At 43.2% G+C, this 16,663-nt stretch overlaps 2 protein-coding genes across 2 annotated transcripts; both read right to left on the minus strand.

The window, feature by feature from the left end:
* PDCL3 (phosducin like 3) lies at window positions 1–9,615 on the minus strand. The gene is made up of 7 exons (XM_081908883.1): window positions 9,420–9,615; window positions 7,140–7,272; window positions 5,155–5,245; window positions 2,891–3,034; window positions 1,628–1,836; window positions 417–603; window positions 1–315 (listed from the first exon to the last, which is right to left on the minus strand). Exons 1-6 carry the CDS (start codon window positions 9,423–9,425, stop codon window positions 458–460), a joined length of 729 nt encoding a protein of 242 aa, XP_081765009.1. The 5' UTR covers window positions 9,426–9,615; the 3' UTR covers window positions 1–315; window positions 417–457.
* Window positions 9,616–11,058: 1,443 nt separating this feature from the next.
* Window positions 11,059–11,469, minus strand: LOC309368814 (histone H2A-like; the record flags this gene model as incomplete). Its single annotated transcript, XM_081909122.1, has 1 exon — window positions 11,059–11,469. One exon carries the CDS (start codon window positions 11,467–11,469, stop codon window positions 11,059–11,061), a length of 411 nt encoding a protein of 136 aa, XP_081765248.1.
* Between the last annotated feature and the right edge of the window lie 5,194 nt (window positions 11,470–16,663).

The following is a 16,663-nucleotide window of genomic DNA, read 5'->3' on the forward strand; positions in this document are numbered from 1 at the left end:
TTTAAAAATTAATCATGTATTTTTATTTGAGAATCAAGAATTGCATTATAGCCTTTTCCCAACCATAATGGAGTTGTTGGCCTTTGTCTAAAGCATAGAAATGACCAAGCACTCTCTGTGCTTAAAATGACTCTGGTACAGAGGAGAGAGGAAAGAGAACAAGCAAAACACCCAGAGGGTGAATGTGCTGTTAGTAGTTATGTCCACTGTAGGGAATGTCCACAACAAGCGCCTGATTCATCAGGAAGCCTTTCCAATTTCCTCCAATTTACTGCTCTGCAAGCCTCCACATAACCACGACTTTTTTAGTAAAATCTAAAAGCAAAAGTAAAAACCCATCAGTGGTATTTATGGGGCTGCAATCACACGCACTCTTTACATGGAAGTCAAGTCCCACTGAATGCAGTCAGACTAACTTCAGAGTAATCAGGCATAGAACTGAGCTTCACACGAGGCCTTAGTCATCTTCTGGGTCACTTTCCTCCCTCCTTGCTGGGACAGAACACCTGATGGAAGTCATCAGCTGGTCCTGGATCTGCTTCCTGGGGTTCTCCTCCAGGTCTGTCTTGATGGCGCCCGACTCAGAAATCTTCCACTCCAATTCTAAAACGCAAGAGAAAAGAATGACACACGGCAGTGACTTACAAGCTGGAACAAAGAAAAGCATCTCTGTGTTCCTGTTCTTCAGGACGTGCGCTTCCCATCTGCTGTTTTCAAATTTGCTTTTACTACAATGCTAAGTTCCACACAAGCTCTCTGAAGAAAATGGAAATACGGTTAATTGCCTCAAAACTCCAGCATGTTCTCAGACAGACAAAAGCAAGGTCATCTTTATAACTGTTGTCAGGAGAGGCAGAAGCAGCTGTTAATGTTTCATCTGCTGTTTTAAAGGGAGATTTGAGAAACAAAAAGCAAGAATGCGTACACACTGCTCCCCATTACTTCCTGCTTCTTTCTTTACTGCCCCAACCCAGAAACACTTCCCACCTAGCAGCAGGTCTTTATTACTTGGGCTCAAATTGGCTTACACCCCAGAAGTTGGAAGAAAGTCAATACTTCCAAGTTAATCAGATGTCTCACTGTTAACTGTGGTGGCAATCTAACCAGCCAGCCTCAATTATGTTAGGCAGAAAGAACAAAAAGGAAGGGGGGTGGGGAGGAAATTAATGTGATTCTGTTACGCAAGTTGACTTGTTCCACAGAGTCAGGGACAAAAATCCACAGAGACTGTGGCTTGCAGAGCTTGGCTGTGAGGTGGAGACAGAACCAAATTAAGTGGACAATGTTCAGCGGTGTCTCAATCAGGTATGTTTTTATTGCATTTCTTTATAGGATTTCTTACCCACTTGTACCATAAGGCCCCTGGGCAGGTTACAATTATAGCTGGGTACATGGGAAGACTCTTTATCTTATGAGTCGTCTTTGCTGCCTTTGCATTCTTAAGAATTTCTACGTACTTTGCAAAGTGCTTTGAGTATCGGTTTAGTACCAAAAAGCAACCTATTGATGTTTTAAACACATAAAAGGGATCAGCCACCAATCAACGCAAACAGGGCACAAGGAGACAAGGTTACATGGGTTGTGTCCATTTGGGCCCTTTGTCAAGGTCTAAGTGGCAGCTACTTACCATCACTTGTCAGGTTCATGCCTCCAAACACCAGGGGTCCAATAAATTGGGCCTTGATGTCCCCTTCAAGGTAGACGAAGATTGTGGGGAGGTTTCTATCTGGATAGTTGGGTATGCAGGTTGTCGAAATGGCTTTGACAAACTTGACATCAGGGAACTTCCTTGCAAGTCCGTTTAAGTGTTGATTTATCAAGGCACAAAGGGGAATACTTTATTTTTTAAAAAGGAAAAGGGGAAGAAATCCATTAAAGAGCCATATTTTTTTCCCTTTTTTTGTTTTCTTATTAATAAAAACAGCCATAAGAATAGGGAGAATGAAATTACAAGATAATAAAATAATAAAATGCCATGTTTTCCATGTGTCTCTGCAAAATATATGCTCTGCAAAAAACAAAACAAAATGCCCATTTCTAGAATAGGTAACCTGATAGGAACATATTTAACCTTGCAAATGTGTTCTCTCACACAAAGGAGCGAATGCATCTTTTAAAACGGAGGCTGCTGTGACACATACATTATTATTGTATTTTTATGTCATCGTTTCTCCAAGGAAGTAAAGGTTGTACACACGCTGCTTTCCACTCTCTGAGTTTATCCTCACCACAACCCAGAGTGGTAGGTTATGTTAAGAGAGAGCTACTGGCCCAAGGTCACCTAGTGATCTTCTTGGCTGAGTGGGGATTTCAATTCAGGTCTCCTTGGTAATCCAGTCACTACACCACACTGGTTCTTAGATCTACGCCTACCATTTCAAAGAAGAGAAATTTCCCACAACCTTTAAAATGTTTCCCCATTCCAATACAGGCACCCCCGATTTTCTTGGTGGTTGCATTCCGGGTCATCGCACGTGATAGTGGAAAATATTTAAGTCCATTATGGCCTTGCCCTGCAATGTTCCCTTTTCCTGCCACCACTTGGTTTCAGTGATGGGCACGTGCTTTGAACACTTGCAAAATGATTGTTGCCTGTACACAACTACCCTCCTTCCTGGTTTAATGGCTAGAACAATGAAGCAACTCAATTCCTGATGATGTCACTGAACTGTAGTTGGGTGACTTTGTATTTTAAAAATTCCTTTCATTTGCACAACAGATACCAACATCAGGGTTCTGAAAGAGCAAGGAAGGCTCGTCTGCCGAAGCATGTTTAGTTGGCTAAAACACAAAATGCAAGATCACCAGTTTGGGGACAGTTTCACAAGACCAAACCTGCTACAGAAAAAAACTGTGTGCAAACAGCAGTCATCTTGAAATGCTTGCTTACCCTTGCTTGTACAGGTGTAGTATCACCCATATATCCTTGCCAGCTTTAGTAATTTCTTGGATGTAATCCTGTCCCGAGATCTCTAAAACGTGTCCAAATTTATTCTTTGCTTGCAAGGCTTTCAATTCAGCTAGCCTTTGCTGCCTACACCATGGGAAAAGAATTAGAAAAGGAAACATACAGATGGATTTGAGACCAGAGATATAACATTGAGTGTTTAAGGCACTTCACATTTGTTATCTCAGTAAACCATGGTTTACTTTTATCCTCCCCTATCCCACACAAGATAAAGGAATGCTAAAGGCTCCCTGCACAGCTCCTGCATTAGGGAAGACAGAACCAGGATCAGGTCCTAGGTTCACAACTCATGTCTCACCACAACCACTATGCTTCCATCAAAATGGAAGGAGGAAAGTTGAGACAAAAAAGGGCTTGATGACTGGTTTTGAAATGAGCCAAAATGTAAGTTAGACGGACAGTTGCAACTAGTGAAAAATGAACCTTCAAAGGGGCTGAGGTGGAAAACCCAACCAGCAGTTTTGTGCTGGAGATGCAACAAAAATCTCCCAGTTCCCATGCAGCTGTCTCTCTTTCACACACTAACCTAGGATTACACTGTAACTACATCCACGCTGTCACCAATTCTGATCCCCAGCAACCCAGAGACCACAGCTGTTTGGAAAGCCATTGCTGTAAATGTAAGAGCACAGGAAGTGGCGCTGTACCATATTAACTCAGCACTGTCTACTCTAGGAGCGGGGAACTTCATACTCTTGGGCTACATGTAGCCCTCCAGGCACCTGTATCTGGCCCTCAAGACTCTCCCCAGTCCTAAAAGACCTACATTGGCTCCCAATATGTTTCCGAGCAGAATTCAAAGTGTTGGTGCTGACCTTGAAAGCCCTAAATGGCTTTGGCCCTATATACCTGAAGGAGCATCTCCATCCCCATAATTCAGCCCAGACACTGGGGTCGCGCTCCAAGGGCCTTCTGGCGGTTCCCTCATTGAGAGAAGTGAGGTTACAGGGAACCAGGCAGAGGGCCTACTCAGTAGTGGCACCTGCCCTGTGGAAAGCCCTCCCATCAGATAAGTATACATAGCATTGCAACCTTAGTTGCAGAGCCCAGGCTCGAATCTACGCTGGTGCAGCCAAAAGATTTAGGAATTCACCTGCCTGGCTGCTGTCTTAATAACACTGACTGTAAGCAAATCCCACTGAATGATACTTGCATCCAATGAAGCATAGGACTGAGGTGCCAATCCCTTTTTTTTCCCTATAAAGGATCACATCTCAGTTGCAAATTATGAAACCCAGTTTCCAAGCTCCTGATGAATACAGGAAGGATTAAGTGGAATTAGTGGGATCATAGGTGAATGTCAATATCACACTGTTCTATTGATTCACAGATTGAAAAAGCAGGTGAGAGAAGATAAACCACAACAGTATTGACAAACCTGCAGTACTGAGCAGTTGCTAAAAACTGGACACTTATCATTTCTAAGCACAATGTTCGTTTTGCAGATGTTGATTGCTAGAGGTGTATGTAACGATCTGTAGAACTGAACTGTAATTTGCAAGGTCAGATGTTTTAAAGAATTCATTTTAGAAGCTGCATTTAACACAGTAAACACTAATAACATGAGTTCTAAGATAACCCTAAATACAGAGAGATGAGAAGTTATTAAACAAATCCTACTGCCACTGCGAATATGCTGTCTAAACTTTTAACCTTTGATCCTCCAGGAAGAATTTGCGTCCTCTTGTTTTTTGTGATAGCCCTTTCAGCTACTGTTTTTTAGAGGGCTACCAAGAGGCAGCCTGATTTGGCTAAAACTGGAGGAAAATCAGGGGGTGGGTCTTGAAGATTTCATTAATTCTCTTATCTATTGCAGGGGTCAATAAATCCTAGCTGGCCTTCCTGGCCAGCCCAACCTGTTTTTGCCCATCTTCTCCAACTGGGGAGGAGGATGAGCCATTGCAGGGAGAGATGGGGACTCCCTCCCATTCTGCTGAGCCACGGACACTAAGAAAACAGCAAAATGTCACATGGCTTTTCCAGTGTCTTAGAGGTTCAATGCAGTGTCAAGGAGAGCACTTTCCTTTCTCCTATTCTTCTCAAGTCAGCATGGCATCAGGGAGAGTCCTCCTACTGCTCCAGGCTTGCGGTTCTCCTTAACTATCTGCTCTCACTGGAACAAAAAATGTACACACCAGTGCTTAACTGGCAATCACATTTGTGGGTCTTGGACAGAGTGCTCTAACCTGTACATTTCCATAGCCCGTTCATCTTCCTCACTGAATTCATCTTCATTTTCTTCAAGTTCTTCTAGGGTCATGTCTTCATATGTTTTCACTGTTTGTAAGAAATGCAAGGTCATCAGTATGGCACAGAATAAAAGCCAACCATTACTGGAGCTCTGAACGGGTACACAAGGTTGATAGCAGTCTTAGAAATGTTTTTATATGTTTTAGTTGTTTAATTACTTTATCACTGTGTTTGCTGCTCTGGGCAATATAAATTTAATAACAACAACAGAATCTCTTTCATCATGCAAATAATTTCCAAATGAGAGATTTTGGTAATTAAGAACCAATTAAAGTATTATACGGCAAGGAGTATCTACCTCATGCTTGCCGAGATCAACATTTTGCACAATAAAACCAAGATACAAATCTGCTAGATGTTACAAAAGAGAAGTGAATTCCATCTTAAATCCAGGTCCTCACAAAATCCAGGATTCCAGGCACCACACTATCTCAGCAACTCTGCTTCCGTAACTTACATCCTGGGAGTTATCATTTGCTACAAGGCTGCAGCTCCTGCTGAGTAAGCTCTTATTTTAGGCAGCTATCATCAGTTCACTTTCTAAATGATGTGAAATATGGAAGGCAATTAGTGCAAACCAAGGGATGCGCTCTTGTCCAATAAAATACTTTCTAATGATCAAAAGAGCACCCCACAAGGTCAAAGAAATCTCTCCAAAGGGAAGCATTTTCTTTACCAAGGCACTTCGGAGCCATCACGCTAATTCCCACAAAAAGACCTGCAGGTGCATAAGATGATGTAAAGCAGGTAGTGGGTTGGAGGGAAGACCTTCCTGAGAATGAGGGGGTTGCATTCCTTATAGAACAGCATTGTGAGGGCTGCATGCCACTGGTGTGTAGGAGCCAGGGGCAAAAAGAGTGGGATCAGAGGCATACGGAAAATCAGCCAGATGGGCAGGGTATAAATAATAAAATCATCAAATCATCAACAAAAGTAGGTGAGCAGTAGAATACATCCCAGCCATGCAGTTTCTACATTCCCCCTCCATATATACATCTAGGCAGTTCAAGGACTCATAACAAAAGCACTAGGGGAGGGGGTGCATCAGATCCAACAAGGGTTGTGGCCTGGGAAGAGAGAGCATGGCCTGAGGAGGCAGGGCTTGAAGGAGATTCTGAAAGGCTGGGCAGAGAGATATGAAGGTTTACATTTGCCCCCTAGGCCTGAGGTTCTGTGCCCCTGATGTGAGGGGAAGCGTTGCAACGCAGGTCCACAGTTTTAGATCACCCCATCAGAGTTGTCAAGAGAAATTTATCCATCTATATAGTTTTAGATCACCCCATCAGAGTTGTCAAGAGAAATTTATCCATCTATATTTTTAAGTATCTATTCAAGATTGTATCCCAGTTTGCACAAGTTGCATCCCACAGTGAACATTGGGGGGTCCTGCAGAAAAATATACTGCTGACTGTGCTGAAAAATAAAAAAGCTATAATTTACAATAATTTAAACTGATTTACAATGATACAAAAGTGCAACAAAAAGCGCGAGAACAATTCATTTTATACCTCTGCTAGGTTCATAGTCTATCACTGAAGAAGAAATCTGGATCCAGATTCTGTTTCATCAGTTGTCCTTCCCTGGGGGATAAAAACCCTAATGCCCACCCAGGTTGTAAGGATTTCACCTGGGAGTCCCCCAAAGCAAGCCTTATGATTTCCCAGAAGCCCTGGAAGTTCTATATGTCTCTTTGAGTGTCCTCATAGCTCAGTATGATGCTCTGTAAGGACTAATCTCAATATTTTTCAAGGTCACAGAGGAGGCGAGGAAGTACCAAACTCCTTTCTCGAAGGTTATCCATACCTCAAAAGGCAATGAATGAACCACGAGGCCTTGGTGTGCTCTGTATAGGTTGATACATTCTGGTGACAAGGCAAGGTAGATTACGGAAACATCACATTAAATCAACTGAAGGGCTTACCAACAGATTTTTGCTGGATTATCTGTTGCTCCCTTTCCTCTTCAGCTTGTTCTTGCTCTTTCAGCTTTTCTTTTGGAGGAAGAATGCCTTTTTTACGTAAGATGTCATTCCACTCTGTGTCCGCATTAGGATCCTAAAGCACATAGAATTGTCAGAGCCAAAACTTACAACCAGTGGGGTTTTTTTGTGATGGTACCCACCAGTAGGGCAGAGCAATATTTCAATATATTGCCCCAAACTGGTTTGAAGTCCATATTGTGATATTGGTTTCATAGTTTTAGACCTGGCAATATAATTTGAATCGGGGGGGGGGGGTGCGTGTGTGTGTGAGCTATGAGAAAATCACAATGTGGGAAAGCCAACATGTGAAGCCAGCCTCTACACGGCCATCCTTATTTCAGACATTATCCTTATTTCAGACATTGTGATATATCAGTATATCAGACATTGTGATATATCAGTATATCACAATGTTTAGCTGGTAATCTATCGCGATGTTGAAAACCAGAAATTGGCCAGGCCTACCAACCAGTTTGAGACGCGGGTGGCGCTGTGGGTTAAACCACAGAGCCTAGGGCTTGCTGATCAGAAGGTCAGCGGTTCGAATCCCCGCAACGGGGTGAGCTCCTGTTGCTCAGTCCCTGCTCCTGCCAACCTAGCAGTTCAAAAGCATGTCAAAGTGCAAGTAGATAAATAGGTACCACTCCAGCGGAAAGGTAAATGGCGTTTCCGTGCGCTGCTCTGGTTCACCAGAAGCGGCTTAGTCATGCTGGCCACATGACCCAGAAGCTGTACGCCGGCTCCCTCGACCTATAGAGCGAGATGAGCGCCACAACCTCAGAGTCATCCGGGACTGGACCTAACGGTCAGGGGTACCTTTACCAACCAGTTTAGAGTACTGTCACATCCTTTTTTTGCTGCCCATGGCAGCCATCTTGTGTTGGTACCCACAATTGTTTTATCAAGATGTGAGTGCCAGCCCTTCATTCTTTACCCCCCCCCAAAGAACTGTCACTATCAAAACCCAAGTTTGGCACTGAAGAAACTTAACCCTCCAGTTGTTCTGGGCTGCAACTCTCACCAATCCTAGCCAGCACGGCCAATGGTTAGGGAGTTATAGTCCACAACATCTGGAGCCATGCTGGTCACTGTGGCTTTTTTTCTTTTAGGATTCCGACAAACACTATACAAAACGTATTCTCCATAAGTATGCAGGCTTCAATCCAATGCGTATATATGTGGGAAGAAGTATCACTGAAATCAGTGGGCTTTTTTTCCGAGTAAACATTTATGATTCATCTCAATTCCACTTTCCAGTAGAAAAAAAGGCCTGAGCTGCTTAAATAAAACAAATACATACTGGAAAAAGCAAGTAAAGTTTTGGATTTCATACACGTACACAGGACTACATTAAACTAGTGTCCAGAGGGTAGTGGGATTTAGTCTGTTGAAACAAAAACGGAAAAGAACATAGAGCAAGATGCCATTTTTTTAAAAAAAACTATTATGGCATAAGCAGCTTGTGGACTAAAATCGACATCATCAGGCACATGAAGAAATATCCTGAGTTGCTTGTACAAATAAATAGACATGGATTGGTGTGTGTTGTAAACAGTGAGGCAGAGGGAAATGAAATGTACTAACTGTGACCATTGTATATTAACAGTGACCATTCACAAAGAACGTGTAAGAGATGTCACAGTTATCCTACCACTGGAAAGCAGGGCTACTACACATCACTCAGGCTCAATTAGCAGTCACAGTAGCAGCCTGCCAACTTTACTCTTTCCTATCCCGTATAAAATGACAGCTCATTTCTTCAGTGCTAAGTGCAGGAAGTCATTTGCGGAGAATGACTTTTTTAGGAACTCAGAAACAATTCCAGCTTCCCCACCTCCTGTGTTTGAAAGAACACCCACCCCCCTTGATCGCCTCCGTTTCTTCTCCTGCAACCAGCAAATGCAACGCAGCCTGGAGCGCATGCTCGCGAAAAGAAGAAAGCCGACGGGTGGAAGGGAAACACGGAGGTCTTTCCTTCCCCGACAGGAAGAACCACCGCGTGTCATCTTTGCAACCCAACACACGGGAAGCAGAAAGCGAGCTGATCTTCCGGGTTTCAGCTACCGTGGGCAGGGATCCTTCGTGGACCTGCCCAGACCGTGCTATGTCCCACTCGCGTCCCCAGCCCCGGTTCCCCTTCTCCAGATAAAGCGATCCCATTACGCAAAGGGGTCTCCCGGCAGGTGACCAGAAGGGAGGATCCAGCTCAGAGTAGCTCACCTGCATGTTTGGGGAGCGGGGTGTCCCAACTTTGCTGCTGTTGCTGAGTGAGGCAGGTGCTCCTTAGGTGCTCCGCGTGGATCCCGGGGGTCGCTGAGCCGGCCACCTCCAAGAGCGCACAAGCTCGCGTGACACGCCCAGCTGACGCGCCTGCCCGAGTTGCCCGTATTAGGACTGATCCGGGCACTTTCTCCTGCTGGTCGGAGGAGGGAGGAGAAAAAGGCTCTCGGAGGAGGCGGGGTGCCGAGAAGGGTGGGTGACGGGAAGGAAATCAGTAGCAAGGGACCGCCCACCTTTCCCTGGGCTCTGGAAACTCAGCACGTGTTGTTGTTTTTGTCACATTTGCTGGTTGCGCCTGTAATAATAATATGCGTGTGCGTTTTTAAAAAAAGGAGATCTGTTATAATAGAATCACCATGGGCATTTGAATAGGGTTGTTAGAGGAATTTTAAGGTCTTATATGTATATATATATCGAATAAATGTTCATAAATGTACAAGACAAACACACATGCATAAGTACAGTGGTACCTCGGGTTAAGTACCTAACTCGTTCCGGAGGTCCGTTCTTAACCTGAAGCACTACTTTAGCTAATGGGGCCTTCTGCTGCCGCCATGCCTCGAGCCCGATTTCTGTTCTTTATCCTGAAGCAAAGTTCTTAACCCGAAGCACTATTTCTGGGTTAGCGGAGTCTGTTACCTGAAGCATATGTAACCTGAGGTACCACTGTATAGTGTCTGAAACAGTACAGGAGAGCAATCCTGGAACCCATTTTGACTCTCCCAAATTCACCTCAAATATTTCTCTGTAGGGACGCGGGTGGTGCTGTGGGTTAAACCACAGAGCCTAGGACTTGCCGATCAGAAGGTCGGCGGTTCGAATCCCCGTGACGGGGTGAGCTCCCATTGCTCGGTCCCTGCTCCTGCCAACCTAGCAGTTCGAAAGCACGTCAAAGTGCAAGTAGATAAATAGGTACCGCTTTCAGTACAGGGGCACAAAGGTGCAGGATATTTTGGTGTGCCCAGCTGGGTCAGATCTAAGGCTCATCTAACCAGCATTCTGTTCTCGCAGTGCACTCTTGTCAGAATGCGTGTTAAATTAACAGTGTGGGAAAGGGTGAACATGGGGGTGACCAAAATGGTGCCAGCAACAAGCACTGAATGCACATCATCGCACAGCATTTGCACACCTTAGGTATGTGGAAACAAATCACTTGATGTTCAGAGGCAGCTGTCGCAAGCTTGTAGCCAATGTCCTCCCAGGAAAGTTCATTAAGATGACAATAGACCATAACCTGAGTTTATTCCCAACATCATGTAGCCCGATTATGGCAGCTAATTCCGCTAGCAGGCCCTGAATAATCGGTGAAGAGTACAGCTTCATTCCACATACCATACCATTGGGCCTGCAAAAGGCCTCTAGTTGCACAACAAGCTCCAATCCCAGTTTTTATTTTTTAAAAAGTTTTGAATCCGTTCTTTGCTCACAAAGAAACCATGCCCAAGCTTTATATTGCACAATTTATTATTACAAAAATATTATTAAAACACACAAATATAGAGTTCTTCCTAGCGAAAGTGCTACATGAAAAGGACGAGGAGCTTTTCCAGACAGTAAGAGACAGAAAAGTCACATGAGGTCAGGTCCCCTTATCAGGTTCCTCCTGGGGAACAGTGGACGGTGCTGTTTTCTTAGGAAGAAGCAGAGCATTGATGTGGGGGAGAACTCCACCTTCCGCAATGGTCACATGTGCAAACAGCTTGTTCAGCTCATCATCACTTCGGATCGCCAACTGGATGTGGCGTGGCCCAATTCGCTGCCTCTTGTTCTCATGAGCAGCATTTCCTGCCAGCTCCAGTAGCTCTGCAGTCAGATATTCCAACACGGCAGCCATGTACACCGAGGCGCCAACACCCACTCTTTCTGCGTACCGACCCCGTCTCAAAAGACGTCCAATGCGGCCCACTGGGAACTGCAAGCCTGCTCTTGCACTCTTGTTTTTTTGTTCCTTGGTTGCAGGCTTTGCCGGCTTCTTGCCACGCCCAGACATCCTGGATCCTACAAGTAAGAGAGGAGAGCCCACCTTCGTTACACAATGCAAATGGTTTTTGTCATATTGCTAACAATATGGAAGGAAGAGTAATCGGAGAACCAAGCGCCTAAGAACTTGCTGTAATAATGACCTAGAATGTAGCCTTAAGATAAACAGACCAATTTTCTGCAAGTTCAGTCATGTTAGAACCAGGTCAGCCAAAGGGAAGCCCCACAGCAGTTGCTGGACTCCAATTCCCATCAGCCACGGCAACTATGACCCAGGCTGAAGGATGAAGTGGGCTGCAGGCCGAAAACATCCAAAGGGCACCAGTTGGGCTATACCTCTTTCAAAACAATCCCACTACTCCATGGTAAGTGATAGAAAGCTAGGGGGATTGAAGGGTTTTGCCCCTGATAACACACAGCTACATGGTGTTAAACCAATGCAGGAGCCATGCCTCCCTATATTAGGAATATTATAATGTGGCTTGTTCTCAAAACATTAGAGACCTTAATGGCTCACCATACAATGAAAAGCTTCATCTACTGCAGGAATCTCCAACCTTTGGCCCTCCAGATGTTTTGGACTACAATTCCCATCATCCCTGGCCACTAGTCTTGCTAGCTAGGGATCATGGGAGTTGTAAGCCAAAATATCTGGAGGGCCTCAGGTTGGGGGTGTCTGATCTACTGCATTTCTAAAACTCATACTACTGATTAATCTACTGTTAGCAGACCAATATGAGCATTTTTGGGTTTATACATCACATTTTTCTAAAAGGCTTATGCAAGTCAAGGGAGGGATGGAATTCCAGTAGCCCTCAGCAGCATACATAGCTAGCTCTTTAAACCTAATATTTATTATTAATCTTACCTTATAATTAAACCACTAGCATGTTTTTAAAAATAAAACCACTCACCTCCTTCAGTGAAACACTTGAGTTATGACTCTTCTCCAGTCAACGAAAGAATTTTCTCCTTTTTGAACATGGCTCTCATTTTAAACTCCTCTGTTGATGCTAATGTGGGAGTTTGATCAGCTGTGTTTGAATGAAAGTTCCCTCAGCTGTATCCACTTTCCCAGTAGTTCTGACTGAATTGGTTTCAACTTGGCTATTTGGGTGGCAGAACTCAATTCTCTTACTTTAGAGAAGTTCCCTTGTGATCAGTAGGTTGTTCAATAGAATGATGATCACACTTTCAGAAAGCTACGGTAATTTCAATTCTGAAGGAGGGTATAGCATGATTAACACTAAATATATTTTCTGGCTACCAAGGAAACTTTGATTTTTACTTAAAGATGGAAACAAACATGGCTAAGAGCCACCTTTTCATACCTTTAAATAAATGGAGGATAAACTATTCCTCCTGATTTACTTGTGTGTTTACATGTCTTGTTAATTATTCATTCCTCTCACACTTTTCAATTCATTTCCTGTCACTTTCCAAAGTGCAAAAAGTCCATGAGAGGATATGTTGTGTTATGGCAGCAGAGTATTTTAATCCACTTAAATTGCACAAACCTAAATTTCTGTTATGCGCTTGAATGCCTCCTATACTTTGGAAGCACCTTGTGACTAAATGCAGACTCAGCCAGTTGGGTGTGTGGTTTGTTTGTTTTTTACTTTCCCTTGCCTTATTTACTACCAAGCCCCATTGATTTAAATGAGGCTTACTCCCAGGATTTAGGCTTTTAACAAATGCTGTCAGGGCCATTCCAAAATCCACCATTGGGCACTACCTTACTGGCACCAACCAAAATGTCACAGAAGAGTGGCAACTGTTTTTCTCCAGAACTCTTCATCTGGCAAGATGTTCCACAAAGCAAGTGGGTAGAAGGAAGAAGGTAAAAGCAAAACAAAACAAAACAAAAGTACACTACATAAGGTAAATTAGGCTGATGTCTATAAGCTGATCTCATAGCTCTTCATTTATTTCTTTGTTCCAAACTTTACTGTATGTTTCCAAGGAGAGTTACAATAATATAAAAATACAAGATTAATATTTAATTATTTGCACTTTTTCTTCATACACAATGTTGCACAAAGCAGGGGATGAGGTAAATGTGGGGATTAAAAAAAAATAGGCTGATGTCAACAAGCTCATCTCACGGTTACAACTCTTTTTTTTGTACTCCCCCCCCCCCCGAATCTGAAGAGCTACCAGCTGCCACACTTCTACATCACTTTATTTGGTCCTGCTGTTTAGCACACTGAATACATTACCATTTGCTACCATTTTATGACACCCCAAAAATGAACTGCCTGAGGCTGTAGCCTCACTCTACCCAATGGGAGGGATGGTTTGGCTTAGGGAAAGCTTCTGGGAGTTTTGTGGCACTTTAAAGCCTTCACCATTGACATCGTCTTCTTCTTTGGTGATCACTCATAGCCGAGTAAGATTGTCTTCCATGAATATGGTTTTAACCGTGTGTGTGTCTGTGACTGTGGAGGCCAATTCTGGATCCACACGTCCTTCCACGGTAAGACATACCTCACCATTATGGCACAAGCTTACAAGTCAGCTGCTTCTGCTGCATCATATCAGTTCGTGGCTAAACCAAACTTTGTGGCACTTGACTAACAGATTTACTGAGGCCTTCCAAGTGCTACGAGATTCTTTGTCACTTTTGCTGTAATCTATTTTTAGAGAAGTTTTTAATGTTTGAAGTTTTATTCTGTTTTTAGTCCTCTGTTGGGAGCCGCCCAGAGTGGCTGGGAAAACCCAGCTGAATGGGCGGGGTATAAATAATGCAATTATTATTATTATTATTATTATTATTATTATTATTATTATTATTGCAAGCTTCCGCTCTGCGCTTTGTTGCCACCTACTGATGCATCATTTGAAAGCAAGCACAAGATAACAACCCTGTTAAAAGAAAAAACTGCCCCTCTTCTCTTATGGGGTATCAAAGAGCCCGTATAGAGTCCTTATGTAGGTTTTCTATTGGTAGGAGAAAATAACAGAGGCCAGCCAGAGAATATTGAGAAGCAAAGCAGCTAGTAAGCATGATCTTTATTAAACTGTTGCAACAGGGTCCCCCACTCCCCCCACACAGGGAGGGAGGAGAGGAACCCTGAACAATGGTGTGCAAGCTCTTATATAGACTTTTGGAATTGCCTCCCCTGTAGCTCAAGACCACCTTCTAAAACATCATACATACATCACAGGGGGACGGTCTACAGCAGAAAACCTGTCTGTCAGGATACCCAATAATGTTCAATCATTGCTCAACCTGGGCCATTCTTTTGTGATGGTAAATACTTTAGTTCCTGAATCTCTTACACATATTGATAGTTTGCGCAGCTTAACAAATACTTGCCGGACAAATTTTGCAAGGGGAGGCGTAAGCCCCTACAGTTGAAGACAATTGGAAAGCTTTTCCCATTTCCTTCCTCCATGCAGAGAAATAAAGGTAAAGGTAAAGGGATCTCTGACCATTAAGTCCAGTCATGACCAACTCTGGGGTTGCGGCGCTCATCTCGCTTTATTTGCCGAGGAAACCGGCATACACCTTCCAGATCACATGGCCAGCATGACTAAGCCGCTTCTGGTGAACCAGAGATAAATAGGTACCGCTCCGGCGGGAAGGTAAACGGCATTTCCGTGGGCTGCTCTGGTTCACCAGAAGCGGCTTAGTCATGCTGGCCACATGACCCGGAAGCTCTACACCGGCTCCCTCGGCCAATAAAGCAAGATGAGCGCCGCAACCCCATAGTCGGCCACGACTGGACCTAATGGTCAGGGGTACCTTTATCTTTTAGGGAGGGAGATTGGCTTAAGTTACTGAGGTAACTTGAGCAGAAATGTAATTGCTAATCAGCTTGTTACAGTTGAGGAGAGACAAAAAGAGACCCCAAAAAGTCTGGGTGGGGGATACTTGAAAGAGAGAAAGTGTGTAGTGCTCTTAAGATAACTTCTAAAACCAAGGTCCATTTCTGTTTGCTCTGCTTTGCTTTGATATGATATGGCTGTCATAACATTCAAACCAATCATAATAAATGCTCAAAATAAGTATGGAGGAGCCCATAATCTTAAAACGGGCCGTGAGTGGAGATAGCAAATGCTCAAATTAGGCTCCACCAGGTTCTGTGCAGGTTTCAGGTTGTCATTGGGACTGCAGGGGTAAAACATACCATAGTTTATCCTCCATTGTTTAACATATAAAACCCAGCTGTTATCCATATCTCTATTTCCATCTCTCGGTGGAAAGTTTCCTTGGTAGGTGGAAAACATATTGAATGTGGTCTAACCAAGGCAGAATAGAACGGTTCTATTACTTCCCTTGAGAATTAAAATTAGCTTTCTGAAAGTGTCATAATTGTGGTAAAATACCCTCTCAAACCCTATTGATCGGAATGGGACTTCTTTAAATTAAAAGGATTGGTGTCCATTAAGTCAGAAATACTGACAAATTGGATGCAGCTGTTCTGAACAAATTGGTTTAAAAAGAGGGTTATGTCAAAGGAGGAGAAAACTCTTGTCTTTGTAGCTGTCTGCTGTAATAAGAAGGTGAGTGGGTTTTTTGAAATGAAAAAAATGCAAGTGGTTTAATTAGTTTATAATATAAGAGTAATACATATAAGTATTACCTATGTTATGCTTAAAGATAATATGTTATGAATAATAAATACATTATGCTTAACAATAATATATATTAGCACACGTATATGATGTGTACTACTGATTGCTGTTATTTTCCTTTCCTTTTTAATTTTTAAAAGCTTTTTAGGGGGGTGGGAAACCCTGCTTGGCCTTTAATGGTAGGCTAATCATGTTTTTTAAGAAATATAGCAGATGAAACTTTTAACTGTATGGTGAGACATAAGGCCTTCTAAGCTCTGAGGAGCAAGCCACCATTGGAGGTGTACAATAGCATTCCTAGTAAAGAGGCATAGATCCTGCATTGACTTAACACCATGTAGCTGTATTTTAGAGAATAAAAATTATATACCCATTTAGTAATTATTTTAAAAAATTATATGACACTGACATCTTTTTTGATGAAGCAGAATTCTCCAGCAGCTTTTTGTCCTAGCACTTTTTGCTACTGACTGAACAAACTTTATGCTATCAGTGGCAAAAATTCCTTCTTCCTCGCTTTCTATACCTTACTATGGGGGGTGGTAGCATTGTTTTAAACAGGGATAGCAAACATGGTGCCCTTTTGGATGCAGGCCTTCCAAGTGTTTCTATTGTGTTCCAGG

Source organism: Podarcis melisellensis, assembly GCF_964234715.1.
Source record: "Podarcis melisellensis genome assembly, chromosome: 4".
In the NCBI taxonomy this organism is placed as follows: domain Eukaryota; kingdom Metazoa; phylum Chordata; class Lepidosauria; order Squamata; family Lacertidae; genus Podarcis; species Podarcis melisellensis.

Excerpts from the sequence above, each read along its gene's own strand:
- PDCL3 (XM_081908883.1), bottom strand. Across the intron at positions 1,837-2,890 it reads CTACACCTGTACAAGCAAGG|TATTCCCCTTTGTGCCTTGA; the intron begins GTAAGCAAGCAT and ends TAAAAAATAAAG. Across the intron at positions 604-1,627 it reads CATGAACCTGACAAGTGATG|AATTGGAGTGGAAGATTTCT; the intron begins GTAAGTAGCTGC and ends CTTGCGTTTTAG.